This window comes from Aureobasidium pullulans, assembly GCF_000721785.1.
Source record: "Aureobasidium pullulans EXF-150 unplaced genomic scaffold scaffold_2, whole genome shotgun sequence".
Taxonomy (NCBI): domain Eukaryota; kingdom Fungi; phylum Ascomycota; class Dothideomycetes; order Dothideales; family Saccotheciaceae; genus Aureobasidium; species Aureobasidium pullulans.
The window spans coordinates 1-13,517 of record NW_021941022.1 but is presented as its reverse complement, the minus strand read 5'-3'; the positions used below and the strand labels follow the sequence as shown (position 1 = coordinate 13,517).

The following is a 13,517-nucleotide window of genomic DNA, read 5'->3' as shown; positions in this document are numbered from 1 at the left end:
CATAGCATCGAAGGCGCATCGTAGCCAATGGCGTTAAGTTGGTAAACGCCCAGAGGAGAAACTTTCGGATGAAGGTTTCTGCTCCGGTAGGTCTTGGCAAGCCCCGCATCTTGTCAATACCTGGTATTTCTCAGCACAATATGCTCTCTGGTGTCCACAAATCACTGACATCGCTTTTGTCGCTCTTTGCGTGTCTCCGATATCGAGCGCAACCGATTTTGGTTGGCAGAACAATATATCATGGTTAGGCGAAGTCTTCGTCAAGTATCAAGCCTCGTACGTGTCCCACAAGCGTTTCCTTGTGAGGGGCCTGTTCTTGTAGGTCATTCCGTTTCCAACGCTTTTGTCAACGGTATCAGCGAACTACGGTCTCGATCACACATAGCTACGTCAGCCAGGTAGGTACCTCCTGGTCTTCGTCTGTCATGAAGGCCGACTGAAAGCATTGATACTGTCCTTGCCCGTCTCTGCATCACGCTCAACATGCGTCAAGCAGTCAACCTCTGGCTGTTTCGCACGATCTTGAGTTGCTTAATCTTGTCTTTGGTAGCGGTCATCCTCAGAAGTGTCGGGAGATGGAAGAGGCGTTGCTTTCAGCTAGATGACTGGATGATGGTCTTGACTGAGGCAAGTCAACTACAGCACTGAAGCATCACCCTCTACTGACGACCTGCCAGCTGCTGTTCATACCATGCGCGGCGTTTGCTCTCTTGTCAGTCTCTGAAGGGCTCGGTGTCAGAGATTACAGGTTGGACCCGGATCAAATCATCACAGCGACAATGGTAGACACACCTCTCCGCTCCGTTGCGCGCTGGAAGCTGACTTTTGTCTATAGCACTTCAGCTTTTTCGATCTTCTCTACATTTTCACACTTGGAGTTTTAAAAGGCAGCCTTTGCTTGACGCTGCTCAGATTCGCCACTGCAAAACAGATGCGACAAGCCATCTACATCATGATCGGGTTCAACACGTTCATGACTGCAGCTTGTCTTGTGGGACTGATGACAGTCTGTCGGCCATATCGCACTAATTGGCGACACTTTTACAACTTCCCAGAGTACCCGAAGGAAGGGTCTTGCTTCAGTGGTACAGTCCTTCGGAGCTTGGTCTACGTTTTGACCGCGGTCATCTTCATCTCCGACTTGATCTGTGTCATCATCCCAGCCATGATCTTCTGGAACACCCGAATGCAACGAAAGAAGAAGATTATGGCATGGATGTTGCTGAGCTTGGGCCTACTGGCATCGATTGCTACACTTTGTCGACTCCCTTTCACGCCGTACTGGAACGCGAATCATGACCGTGTTTGTGAGTTTTGTTTGATGTCTGAATCACCTACAGCTTCTAACACTTGACAAGGGGGTCTAGGTATGGCAACTCTTTGCTGTTGCATTGAGATTGCGCTTGGCATATTCGCCGGCTGCGCACCCGCAATCAAGCCGCTTGTCATCGCTCTATTCGTCGGCATCAAGTCGCAAACATGCTCTGGTAAATCTGAGCTTGATTACCCATCCGAATCTATCCCATCAGCCAGGCCAACAAGAGATCGCGATCCTGATACGTTGGCAAGTTTTACCTTCAACACGATTGACCTCAAAACCATCCACTCTCCCAGAGGCGATGTTGTCGAGATCACTTCTTCATCCGGGATGGCTTGACACGGACAAGCGATCTTTTTTTGGAAATGTCTATCGACGATATTCCACAGACGCCGAACCGGGTTACCATGATGCTAATGTTTGAATACCCATGCCGAGCCGATGTCCTGGTGCGGGGCAGCCCAAACTCCCGCACATGGCTGGGTTAATCCATCTCGCGGCTAAAGTCATAGCGGGCAATGGTTCCAAGACACGCTATCTTGATAAAGCCAATTATGCTATTCAAGAAGCATATATGATGTGCCTGCACCTCTGCCTTTGATGATATTCTCTACTGATCTTTCAAATCTACAATCTCAAGATGGCTCCTCACGCTGAACCTCAATCGCAGACTACGGAGCAGACATCTTCTGGTCAATTCACCAACCCACCGTGTAATATGCTGCATGTTGACGGTGCAGATATTGTTGATGCTTCAGGTTCAAGAATCATTTTGAAGGGTGCAGGTCTTGGTGGTCATATGAACTTCGAGAATTTCATTACTGGATATCCTGGCCATGAACACGAACACAGAGCTGCAATGGCTGAAGTTTTGGGCAAAGAAAAGGCACAATTCTTCTTCGACCGTCTGATTCATTATTTCTTTACCGATGCAGATGCCGCATACTTCCAGAGCCTTGGACTGAACTGTATCCGAGTGCCATTCAACTATCGCCATTTTATTGACGACGACAACCCGACTGTTATTAAAGACTCTGGTTTCAAGTTGCTGGATAACATTGTGGATATCTGTGGCAGGCACAATCTTTACGTTATTCTTGATCTTCACGCTGTCCCTGGTGGGCAGAACCAGGACTGGCATTCCGACAGTGGTATGGGCAAGGCCTTGTTCTGGGAATTCAAAGTCTTCCAAGATCAAATGATAGACCTCTGGGTCGCTCTGGCCAAACACTACGTCGGAAATCCAGTCATCGCCGGCTACAATCCTCTTAACGAGCCCGCAGATCCCAAACACACTCGCCTTATCAACTGGTACGACCGCATCGAAAAGGCAATCAGAAAAGTCGATCCTGACCACATCCTCTGGGTCGACGGCAACACCTACGCCATGGATTTCAGCCACTTCACAACAATCATGCCAAACACCGTCTACGCCTGCCACGACTACGCAAACCTCGGCTTCCCCATCCCAGGCCAAGACCCCTATACCAACACCCTAGAACAAAACTCCAAACTCCGCCGCCAATTCAACCGCAAAGCGGAGTTCTCACGCACGCACAACGTACCTTTGTGGAATGGCGAATTCGGACCCGTCTACGCCGATCCTTCCGCAGACCCCGAAGCCGACAAGACAAACATCTCTCGCTTCGGCGTGCTCAAAGAGCAGTTGAAAATTTACGCCGAATCGCAAATTCATTGGACGATTTGGTTGTATAAAGATCGGGTATCAGGGTATGGTGCATGTGTCTAGAAACTCTGCGTATATGCAGCTCATTACGGCGTTCGTGGCTAAGGTCCTGTTTACTTCGAAGTTAGCGTACTTTTAAATGCATGTTTAGAGGGGGTCCTTATTTAAATTAGTCTACTTGTACATCAGTAGGGTCGCTTATTTAGTCTAATATGCTAGAAATGACGTGTATTCCGTGTCCTCCTAAGTCCCGTACTTTTGTTAGTAGGTATAGCTAAAACTCTAGGCAGATTCGCACCCTTGAGTATATCGCATTCATTAATACTATGCCTCGCTAACCTCGTGCCCCTCCTTATAGTTAGACCTATACTTAAGAGGAGACTCTGCTCGAAGCTCTAATCTAGGGTAAAGTCGACGCTAATAGCAGAAGTAGAGGACATAAGACGCTAGTATAGAACTTCGCGATCTAGAGGATTAAGGAGGTATACGACGTCGTCGTTAATAGTTAGCAATGTCGTTCGAAGAAGGGCGTACTACGAGCTCTATTTAAGGAGCATAAGAAGCTAATCGGCTACTCTAGCATTACGCGACTAGCTAATAGCGCCTTTAACCTCGGCCGCGAGGCTACTAAGGAGTATAAGAAAGCTTACCCTAAGTCTAGTCCTCTTTTCCGCCGTAGTAGTATGCCTTATAAAGACTTATGTAAGAGGCTCTAGGGTAACAACATTACGATAGGCTCCTATACTACTACTACTATCGAACTTCGAGAACGACTTAAGTAGAAACACCGAGGCGAGAAGCTTACTAATAACGAAGACGAGGAGGATAATAAAGCGACGTAAGAGGAGGGGGAGACCGATATAACTAGCGATGTTAGAAACAGCGATTTAGACAATACTTAGAGCTCTAGGGTTAAAGGACTTACCTATCGTGTTAACGATATAGATGTCGATACCGACGATAATAATCTTATAGGAAGAGCTACTCGGCGAGAGGCTCGAAGGGCTATTCGCGAGGCTAATAAGGCCGCTCGTAATGCTTAACTTAAGGAGCTCGAAGACGGTAAGGCCGGACTAACTTAGTCGACTTAGCAAAGTAGTCCGCTAGAGGCACGTACTCCTTAAGTAGAGTAAGGAACTCGTCGTTATTGTAATAGAACTGCTACTAGTGCGCCTTCGAAGAAGAGGCTAAAGAGCGCGCTTAATGCCGCCGTCGAGAAAATCGGTAGATTTTCCTAAGATCTAAACGAGGCTATTAGATTACTAGTTAAATCGCCCTTACCGAGTAGAACTAAGCATCCTTAAGATAAGGCTTAAGCCATCTAGGCGTAGATGTCGTCTAGTTATGACTACCGTATACCTGCGCCTAATGCGCTATAGTAGCTATACATCTATCGTTAGTTAGAGGTTAAGTTAATAGCGAGAACTTTTATTAACTTTAAGAGTAATAAGATGCGCCATCTCTAGGTTAAATATTAGCTATACGAGGCCGAGTATCTAAGTAAGGAGGAACTAAATAGTACTATGTCGAAAACCGGTAAAGTAGGGCCTCGAGGTAATGGTCCGGTTCCTAAGATTTATGCGTAGGAAGCGCCGCGCAGCTATGTGCCCTCGCTACCTATAGAAAACGATAATATAGATGTCGAGGAACTGTTCTTAAGCATTAAAGATCTAAGGTTTAAAGAACTAGAGGGAGAGGACGTAGATTAACGAAAAATTTAGTCGAAGATTAGTTAATGTATTAGGTAGGGAGCTTTAGACCTAATAGAAATTATTTAGCCAATTCCTCTAGTTAAATCGCTAATATAATTCTTTCTAAGGGCTAGCTAACCTATTACTTTATATCGTACCTCTCCTTCTTATTTCTTCTATATATTAGTCCTAGCACGCCTACGTAATATAGTCTCGACGTGCCTTTACCTCTCTCTTTGCGGCATTACTATATAGCTGCTCTTAAACTTTAATAGGCGCAATTCTATTATCTTCGTCTAAGTCGCTATTAACCTCTAATTCCTTATCACTACTCTTATAGTCGACGACACCGTCCTTAGCATCTATTAGGAAGTTCGACACCGCCGTTAAGGCATAGATTAGCATGATCTGCGTATTAATAGAGTACTTAGGTGCCTTACGCATAATCTTCTACTTCCTCTTAAATCGACTAAGTACTATCTTAACGATAGCTCGAAGACTCGAATGTCTTAAGTTATACAGTTCTTCCTTAGTACGCGGTTTATTACTACCCTATTTATATAGGTAATACCTAGTATTACGATAAGGTATTAGAACAACTAATAATAGTGCGTATCTAGAGTTACTAAGTAAGAACTGCTAAGGTTTTGACGGTTTAAACCCTCGTCGATACGCTTCCTCGAAGACCTTACTATCGTGCGCTAACCCTTTAAATCCGGCCATTACGTAGGTAAACCGACCATTAAAGTCTACTAAGATTAGGACATTTTAATAGATAGTCTACTTCCTTATTTGCTATACCTCTTAATTTAAGTAGGGCACGCGGGCATAGAATAACGACCTATCTATAGCACCGATAGCACCTCGAAATGCTCTAAACTTTAGCTAAGAAATCTTCTCTAGTTTATTATTAACAAACTTAACTACCTCCGAGTGTAGTAATACTAATACCTCGAGCACTACGTAGAAGCTCTTTAAAGTAGTTCGAGTCGAGTATTAGAAGTAATTAGCGGCTATTTAGTAAGTTAAGTCCTACGCGCAGATGTATAGAAATATTACGACTTGTTCCCTTACTAACACTAGTCGTTTCTCACTTAGTCCGTAGTCCTTTAGAAGCTCTATAAGACCTTAGAAGTTATGCTGCTCTATACGTAGTAAATTCCGGCACTCCGTAGGGTTTAACTCGTATAGGTTAGTCGTCCTTGCTAATCCTACGAATTTTTCTAGGTATAGGGTGCAGGTGCTAGGTCGCTAGTCCTTTATGGCCTTAGAGAGAATAACGATACTAACGATGTAGAAGAATACACTAGCGTACGTAGCGACGACGACATGCCTTAGATCTATAGGCATACCGATAACTTAAGATAGACGGCGAACACCTACCGAGAATAGCCCTTAAGTACACCCCCCCCTATAAACATAACGTATACGGTTAAATACTGCTTCTAAAGCATGCCGAGGCCATGTTTAACAGCTATCCGACGATACCCGAGGGCATTTTAACACCGAAGTACACGCGACTAGGGACATTCGAATAAAAGTACAAATACGGCAGATATACACCTAAATACACTAGATTTGTACTCTAAAGTAAACGCCTACGGTACATGAACTTATGTTCAAAAAACAAGCCTCATATCCACCTGTACATGAGCGAATTTGAGCCGAAGTAAACAGGACCCAAGAAACAACGCCTCGGTCTTGATTTCTGGGGCGTGGTGGACAAATCCGGTGTTTCCGAGACGTATGACCCCTTTTTGCGGGATTTAAAAGCCATGGTTCCGGAGCATTTGCAGGGGATCAAGTATCCGGATCATTGGTCATTTGACAGACAATTCGAACGAATCATCAGAGAGTGTTTGTTGAGTGAGTATTTGGGTATGGAATTTGCGGAACTTTTCAAGGGGAAAAGTGAGCAAGAGTTGGACGGATTGGCGCAGAGTTTCAAATTTGAGAACTGTGTTACTAGGGACACGTTGACGGAGATTCTGCAGGAAGACGCGGCGAAATCGAGGGCGCAGAAGTAAACCGCGGCTTGTATTTGTTGTATTGCGTAAGTCAAGATCACGAGAAGAGGGAGTAATCATGTTTTAAACACCAGGCAATCCAATTTCAAGCTACTTGAGAAACACACCGAGAGACAGAAAAGCAAATCTGCAAAGATCATAGGAAGCAACAATGACTATCAGAAAGTGCGAAGCGAACCAGAACAAACAGAGACAACCCCCGCGGAACCATCAAGATCAGACCTCTTTCGAGTGCCAGACATTGTGTTCGGAGCATATCACAGAGTCTTGGCTCCTTTGATAGGGCAGTAGTCGACACCGTTGTCCTTGGTGCGGGTGTAGGAATACGAGTAGCCGACAGAGTCCTTCTTGCCATTCACAGTCTGTCCGCCCGTGTTGGTGCTGAATGATAGGTTAGCCATCAGGATGTAATTCTCTTTAGGGGGTCAAGAACATACCAGTAGCTGGGAGCAAAGTAGCGCTCGTAGAAAGCGCAGACTTGATACTGGTACACACCGTCCAGCAGATAAGCCCAAGAAGTGACAAAGTTGCAAGGCTTCGACTTCGAGGAGTCACCATCAGTCACGGCATCACAGGCGCTTTGGCACCGCTCGGGGACGAAATCGCCCGAGAAAGTCGACATGGTGAGGTAGGCGTCATTGGGAGTTCCACTGTAAGACTTGTCACAGGAAGTGGCTGGAGCGTTGATGGTGCAACCATTGTAGATCTCCTTGGTCCAATCTGGGATCTCCGGAGCACAATCGATAAGATTATAGGCGTTTGAGCCGGCGATGACGACTTGGAATTTGTTGCGGTATTGGCCCTTGTTGGTTGCGACGGGCTTGCTCAGAGGCACACTCCAGAAGGAGGCCTTAATGACGTTAGTAGAGCCAGGAGTGCACGTAGCACTGGGGTCCTAGGGTTCCGTAATTAGTATGTCTTAATCGATTGAGCAAATACATTAGACATACCTGCAGGGGGTCACGTTCGAAGAAGATGTTGAAGCTCTTGCATCCCTTGATAGCTCTGCAATCATTGGCCGCTTTGGCAACGTCGTAGGATTGGTAGGTCTTGTAGCCTCTGTAACCAGAGGTACTGACAGATGCCTTGTAGTCCTGGAAAACCTGGTAATAACCTCCAGGGGTCGAAGCCGATTTAGCAGCCCATGACAGAGCATCAGAGCTCGTGAAGGCGTCGGCAGTGTCGGGGGAGACCGCAGGACCGTAGCCCTAAGGCTGGTAGGCCTGACCGTAACAAGGGTCTGTTCCACGGGCCATGAGGCTACGCTTAAGGGATCTCTTCGAGATAGCGGCGGGCAAACTGGCATCAACGTCTGGAGAAGGATCGGCCAGGACATCGGCATAGGCACTGTCAACGATGGCATCGATGTTCAAAGGAAGAGTCTGACTTCCAGCTCCAAGTGGAACGTCAACTGGTGCAGCGGGCTCGATGTCAGACAGCTCAGAGGCATCGAAGACTTGAGGAGTAGGATTGGCTACAGCGAGTGCTACAAGACCGGCCAGTGTGGATGTTACATGGAATCTTTGGAATCTGGCCTCTATTCCATGCCATTCCACCTAGCTGACTAATTATTCTATTCTATGCCAACTTTTTTATGGAATCATTCCGATTTCATAACATTGTTGCAAGGCAAGCGACCCTGTCCTTACAAGCTTAGTAAGCATGCGCCAAGACATCTTATCTCATCTAATCGATCAGATAAGATGAGATCAGCTAATGACAAGCTTTGCATATCGGATTACTAACTTATGCTGTCGTAGCTACCCTGACCGGTTGGAATTTGGAATATTCTACTCGAATTGCTGATTCTATTCCATGCCAATAGAGTAGAATATTCTACTAGTTTTGAGTGGAATATTCCAATATTCTAACTATTCCATGCCATTTAACATCCACACTGAGACCGGCGATGAGAGCGGAGTAGTGCATGTTGATGCGAATCAAAGATTCTCGAGGTGGTTTGGCTGATTGTGGTGTGGAGGTGTTGTTGCTGGATGCTCTATCATGACAGGGAGAGAGGCCATCTTTTATATTTCTTCCTTGGTCATCCAGACTCCAGCGAAGACTCCATACTCAGACCACATACCATGGTCGGAGCTCAGCTGAATATTGCCGCGGTGGTATTCGATAGTCTCCAATGCGATGTCCTGTGCCCAAACACCTGCTCGCGACTACCGTACAGACGTACTCGGTATGGAAGCGATGGCAGTATGGCGAGACCGAGCTGAAATGCTCTCAAGACGCCAGAGTTAGGGCTGAACCAGTAATCATTGGTGGTAGGTTTCTATTTCGCTCCTCGTCTTGGCGATAGAGTTGTTCTTGTTGGTCGAGATGCAGTTGCCAGCAGCAATCCTCCACTTCCCCACCTTCCCAAGCTCCACCTGTATGCTATATTTGATCTTCCTTCGAGCTGTCATCAGAGCTGAGCTATGACATGATGTCGATGTGGTGGTCAAGGACTCCGCAGTGCTCTATCGATTACGTGCATACACTCAAAGTCACCTCTGACTTGGCAGTATTGAAGCACGTGTTGAGGTCGAAGCGCAACTGCATGCAATCCAAGCTGGTCGAAAGCTCCTGCCATGGCTGGCCTTTGGATCGAGTCGTCAAAGGCAGCTCAATAGGCGTACTAGTCCAGTCAGCATCATCCTCGTCTCGTATGAAGGACGGCAGGAGGTCAGAAGATGCGGTACTCGAGAGCAGAAGGAGCTTGGTGCGGAGTACCGCCAAGAGTACCCCCAAACCCAATCCTAGTCGCCCGCAAAAGGCAAGGAGACTTTCCGGGGTACGTATACACGCGAAGGATTACCAAAACCAATAAATCATCACTTGCCGACCCTCCTTCGTCTTTTTCTCCGAACCTCCAGCCAGCCATCTTTTCGTACCTTTGTGAGACACGGCATAGTCAACAAAGTGCGCAGGCGCCGGCGAGACCGTTCTCCTTTTGGTCAAAGGTCCACTGCTGGATTCAGAAGGGCAGCATAGCGCTTACCATTCTCAGCTGGGGAGGTACACATGTATATGTACTTGGTGCGAGATGCTGTCGCCTGACGGACTGGAGCAGCAGGTCCAGCATTCGGTAATTTACAGTATCTTTGTACAGTGAACACCACCATACCGACTGCAAAGCGACGACATTGCTGCAGGGACAGCTAATCATAGGAAAACTCAGCATAGACTTTCTGATCAGGTCACTCGGTTTGTGGGCGCTGCGCATACAGCTTCTGTTCTGCGTAGCGCAATATTAGCTGAGTTGTAGGGCACTTCTGCGCGTCAAGAATATGCTTCCCAGCTCGAGAAGAACAAACAACATTGGGTTATTTGCATTCTGCTCGTGACCAGATGCAGTGAATACGAAAGCAACACCGCTCCAAGACACTTGGCCATCCAGCTCTGACAACATGACAAGAGCGATACCAGAGGAAACTCACAATTGGCCAAACCGACACGGACAATGGTAGACTGTGTGTTCTCTCAACACCACAGGACAGCTCCACCAAGAGTCCGCGGGACCATTTCAGACATCGCTTGACATCATGGCGTTTTGCGAAGAGCAGGATACGCTGTCAGCTGCCAAAAACAACAAAGCATCAGCTGCTGAATGAATTGAGTTGCATGCTTCTAGTGCTGGACATCTCGACAAGGTTCAAAATATCGCAGATCAACCAGCTTGGAGGCAAATATACCTCTACAAGGCGGCTGCGGCAAGGACAACTTCACCAGCAACCAAGGCGTTCCAGGCACCCATAGGCATCATGGCAGCACCACCAGTGCTTGTCGGAGAAGATGTCGCACCAGCAGCTGTTCCCGAGCCAGATGATGATGTAGTGGTGATGCCAGCCGCAGATGAGCTCGCGGACGAAGAGCCCGAAGCAGAACTCGATACGCTGGAGGACGATCCAGTCGACATGGCAGATGATACCGTTGTACCAGATCCCCCAGTAGTCGCTGTGGTCGCAGTCGCAGCAGCACGCCCTGGAGAGTAATCCCACTCTGTCTCTCAACGATGGCGCTTCCGTCAACCTCTTTGCACAAGGAGCTGGCATCTCGCGGCTTGGTTCTCCTTCGAGGCGGTCAAGCTCACGTCGCTCTGGCCGTCTCAATGTCCGAGCCCGGTCCGGGCGTACCACGAGATCTACCGGCTACGCAGAGTCTCAATCCGAGAGTCCTAACCGCTTTGGCTCCGATGCTGCCCGTGATGACTCGACTGTCTTTGATCATGATGATTCCGGTTCTCCTGTTCGAAACCAACGTCAAGAGGACCACAACCAGCCGATCTCACCCCCTCTATCTGAGGCACGTCTCTCATGTGGAGAGCGCCCTTCGGACGAAGCACTTATTGCCCATGGGGAGTCCTCTGGCGGGATCTGACGGCTTAGTCGCTCTTTTAGTAACTTCAGCCTCACAGACAACAGAGTCGTGCGCTCCAAGACAACTGGCAATCTCCGTCCACCTTTCAGTCTTATGCGCCACCACATCCGTACTGGCAGTCAAGCCAGCCAAGAAGAACTCCTCCCTCGCGGAAGGATCCCTGGACGCTCTGGTGGCAGTTCGCAGGTCGCGGTGCACCTTCCGCTGATGCCAGCGATTCTAAGGGCCGTGTTAGCAACTTTCTAAGTCGCTAGACACAAAGTCTCGGTGGACAAGAGCCTTCGTTCTGGGACGATGCACTGTCCGATTGCAACGCAGCCAACCTTGGTGGAAGCCAACCTCCGGCCGGAACATCTGGACCTCAGTTGTCCTCATTACCTCCCTTTAACTCTTTTTTCAACGCTGTGCTTCCTTTCCAACCACAGAGAAGTAGCTGGTTAGGACTTTCCACTCTATCTGATAGTTCTCAGACTGCTACTACTATAGGTCAATCAACCTTGGAACCTGTGACGGAGACAGAAGAGCCTCGGTCATCTGTTGATATTAAGGAATCGACGAATCTGACACAGAAAGAGGACGCTGCTTCTAATCTGGATCTTGGCCCTGATCTTCGGAGTGATTTCACTGGTGCATCTTAACCTTCTTAATTAGCCACTCGACCTCAAAACCTCTCAGGCCGCTACGACCCTAATTTTCTACGCCAGCGACCTCAACCTGTCTTCAATCCTTCGATAATTCCGCCTCCTCCTGCCTAGTTTCGAGACCCGCTCCCAGGTGCGGATTACTTTGCTGAAAGCCAACGCCAGTATGATCTCGTTGCGGATCTTCATCGCGAATTGGACGATGAGGCTAGGCATGATGGAGATCAAGCGCCTCCTGTCGTCCCTGAATCTGCCGACACCAATCCTGATTACACTTTTCAAAGTCAAAACTTGGCAGAAGAAGTCATCTGGAGGTATTGAAATGGGAAAGATAAATGATGGAGAGGAAGGCTGGTCGTACCATACGTGTGATAGGATGTAGAATTAATTCAGTGTTACTTTTGCTTGAATACCATTGACTTGTACTGAATATGGTTTTGGTGGTTCTGCCCTGATGTTTGTTCGTTGTCTTTGCGAGTAATAAAGTAGGTAATGCTCTTTGTGGGCGCGCCATCATCCCGGACTCAATAATTGGGGCCTCACTTCCAAAGATTATACAGTCACCTGAGTCTGGGGAAGCTGGCTGACTAAGCTGGCGTTAAACGAAGCTCCAAAGATATACTCGAGTAGTCGCCCAGTTCACCACCACCATCTCATGAGTGCACGATCTTCTATTATTCTTTGGATTCCCGAAGGACTTCGCTGAGCTTCTGAGGATGCTCACTCCCGAGACGCCAAAACCGATCATCGAGGTCCGAGTCTGACGTGCGCCCTTTCTGAACAAGACATGAGCACCTTCCTCGAGGCTTCAGGGAGTCAGACGACTCGACTACTCTACAACATCAGCACATGACCATTTCCATGTTTCGACATCATGCGCCCGACGAAAGTGGCCAAGCGCTTGAGATTGGTGTATTCAAAATCGCCAAAGCTCATGGTCGAGTCTGATCATGTTCCTCGACTTTCTCCGTGACGAGCGTTTTGAGGCTTCGGCGAATTCAGCGTCTCTTCATGTCGCCCCCAACACCAATGCACAAAGACACAACTATCTCAATCTACGATACAATGCGCCCGAGGAAACCGATCAAGTGCTTCAAAATGGTCTCCTCGAAATTCTTAAATTCTGTTGCTAAGACTTGATTATGTTTGCTGTCTACCGCCATCTCTCGAGATTTCTGGATCGTCCTCGACTCATCCTTCAACAACTTACCATGTTTTGCGCTTCCTTCACCCTATGTGCCCGAGGAAAGTGATTAGTCGCTATCGATCGCCCTCTTCTGAGCCAGGTCTTGATCATGTTTGTCGACTGTTCAGGAGCGTGACCCATGAGCCCATGAGACTGCTTGAATCAGCTTCACCCATTTATACCCAATGTCATGTCTCAACGAACGTGTATTCAAGAAGGTCAACACTATGAAGCTTGCGACACAAAGCCGTAGCTTGAACGAAACACTACAATTGCTGGAACATGAACAGAACAGCAGCTCTCGAACCAGCAACTCCTTGTCCTCGGGCTTTGCTTCCTAGACTTTGCTTCACATGCTTTGTGCCTTTGGTCATGGTTACTATTCGGCTTCATGATCCATCGAGATATCTCCGGTTTGTCTCGTACCCGCAGCTGCGACCTCCGCTGGACCCCAAAGCTCGGCATGCACTACCCCTCGATCCGGGTTTTTTTAGGGGGTTTTTAGGGTTAGGGTTAGGGTTAGGGTTAGGGTTAGGGTTAGGGTTAGGGTTAGGGTTAGGGTTAGGGTTAGGGTTAGGGTTAGGGTTAGGGTTAGG

General features: G+C 47.8%; 4 protein-coding genes across 4 annotated transcripts; 3 read left to right on the top strand and 1 right to left on the bottom strand.

Moving 5' to 3' along the window:
* Window positions 1-507: 507 nt before the first annotated feature.
* M438DRAFT_261796 (uncharacterized protein) lies at window positions 508-1,453 on the top strand (the record flags this gene model as incomplete). Its single annotated transcript, XM_029899785.1, has 4 exons — window positions 508-615; window positions 678-782; window positions 836-1,307; window positions 1,359-1,453. Coding segments are annotated over 4 exons (780 nt in total), but the record flags the coding sequence as incomplete, so codon positions are not given.
* A 505-nt stretch (window positions 1,454-1,958) lies between these two features.
* Window positions 1,959-6,723, top strand: M438DRAFT_393907 (cellulase; the record flags this gene model as incomplete). Its single annotated transcript, XM_029909136.1, has 2 exons — window positions 1,959-3,041; window positions 6,382-6,723. 2 exons carry the CDS (start codon window positions 1,959-1,961, stop codon window positions 6,721-6,723), a joined length of 1,425 nt encoding a protein of 474 aa, XP_029764338.1.
* A 257-nt stretch (window positions 6,724-6,980) lies between these two features.
* M438DRAFT_371138 (uncharacterized protein) lies at window positions 6,981-8,652 on the bottom strand (the record flags this gene model as incomplete). Its single annotated transcript, XM_029908237.1, has 5 exons — window positions 6,981-7,104; window positions 7,383-7,618; window positions 7,674-7,931; window positions 8,034-8,209; window positions 8,622-8,652. 5 exons carry the CDS (start codon window positions 8,650-8,652, stop codon window positions 6,981-6,983), a joined length of 825 nt encoding a protein of 274 aa, XP_029764337.1.
* Window positions 8,653-10,478: 1,826 nt separating this feature from the next.
* Window positions 10,479-11,094, top strand: M438DRAFT_351455 (uncharacterized protein; the record flags this gene model as incomplete). The annotated part of the gene is made up of 2 exons (XM_029906716.1): window positions 10,479-10,649; window positions 10,684-11,094. The coding sequence occupies 2 exons, from the start codon at window positions 10,479-10,481 to the stop codon at window positions 11,092-11,094; spliced, it is 582 nt and encodes a 193-aa protein (XP_029764336.1).
* Between the last annotated feature and the right edge of the window lie 2,423 nt (window positions 11,095-13,517).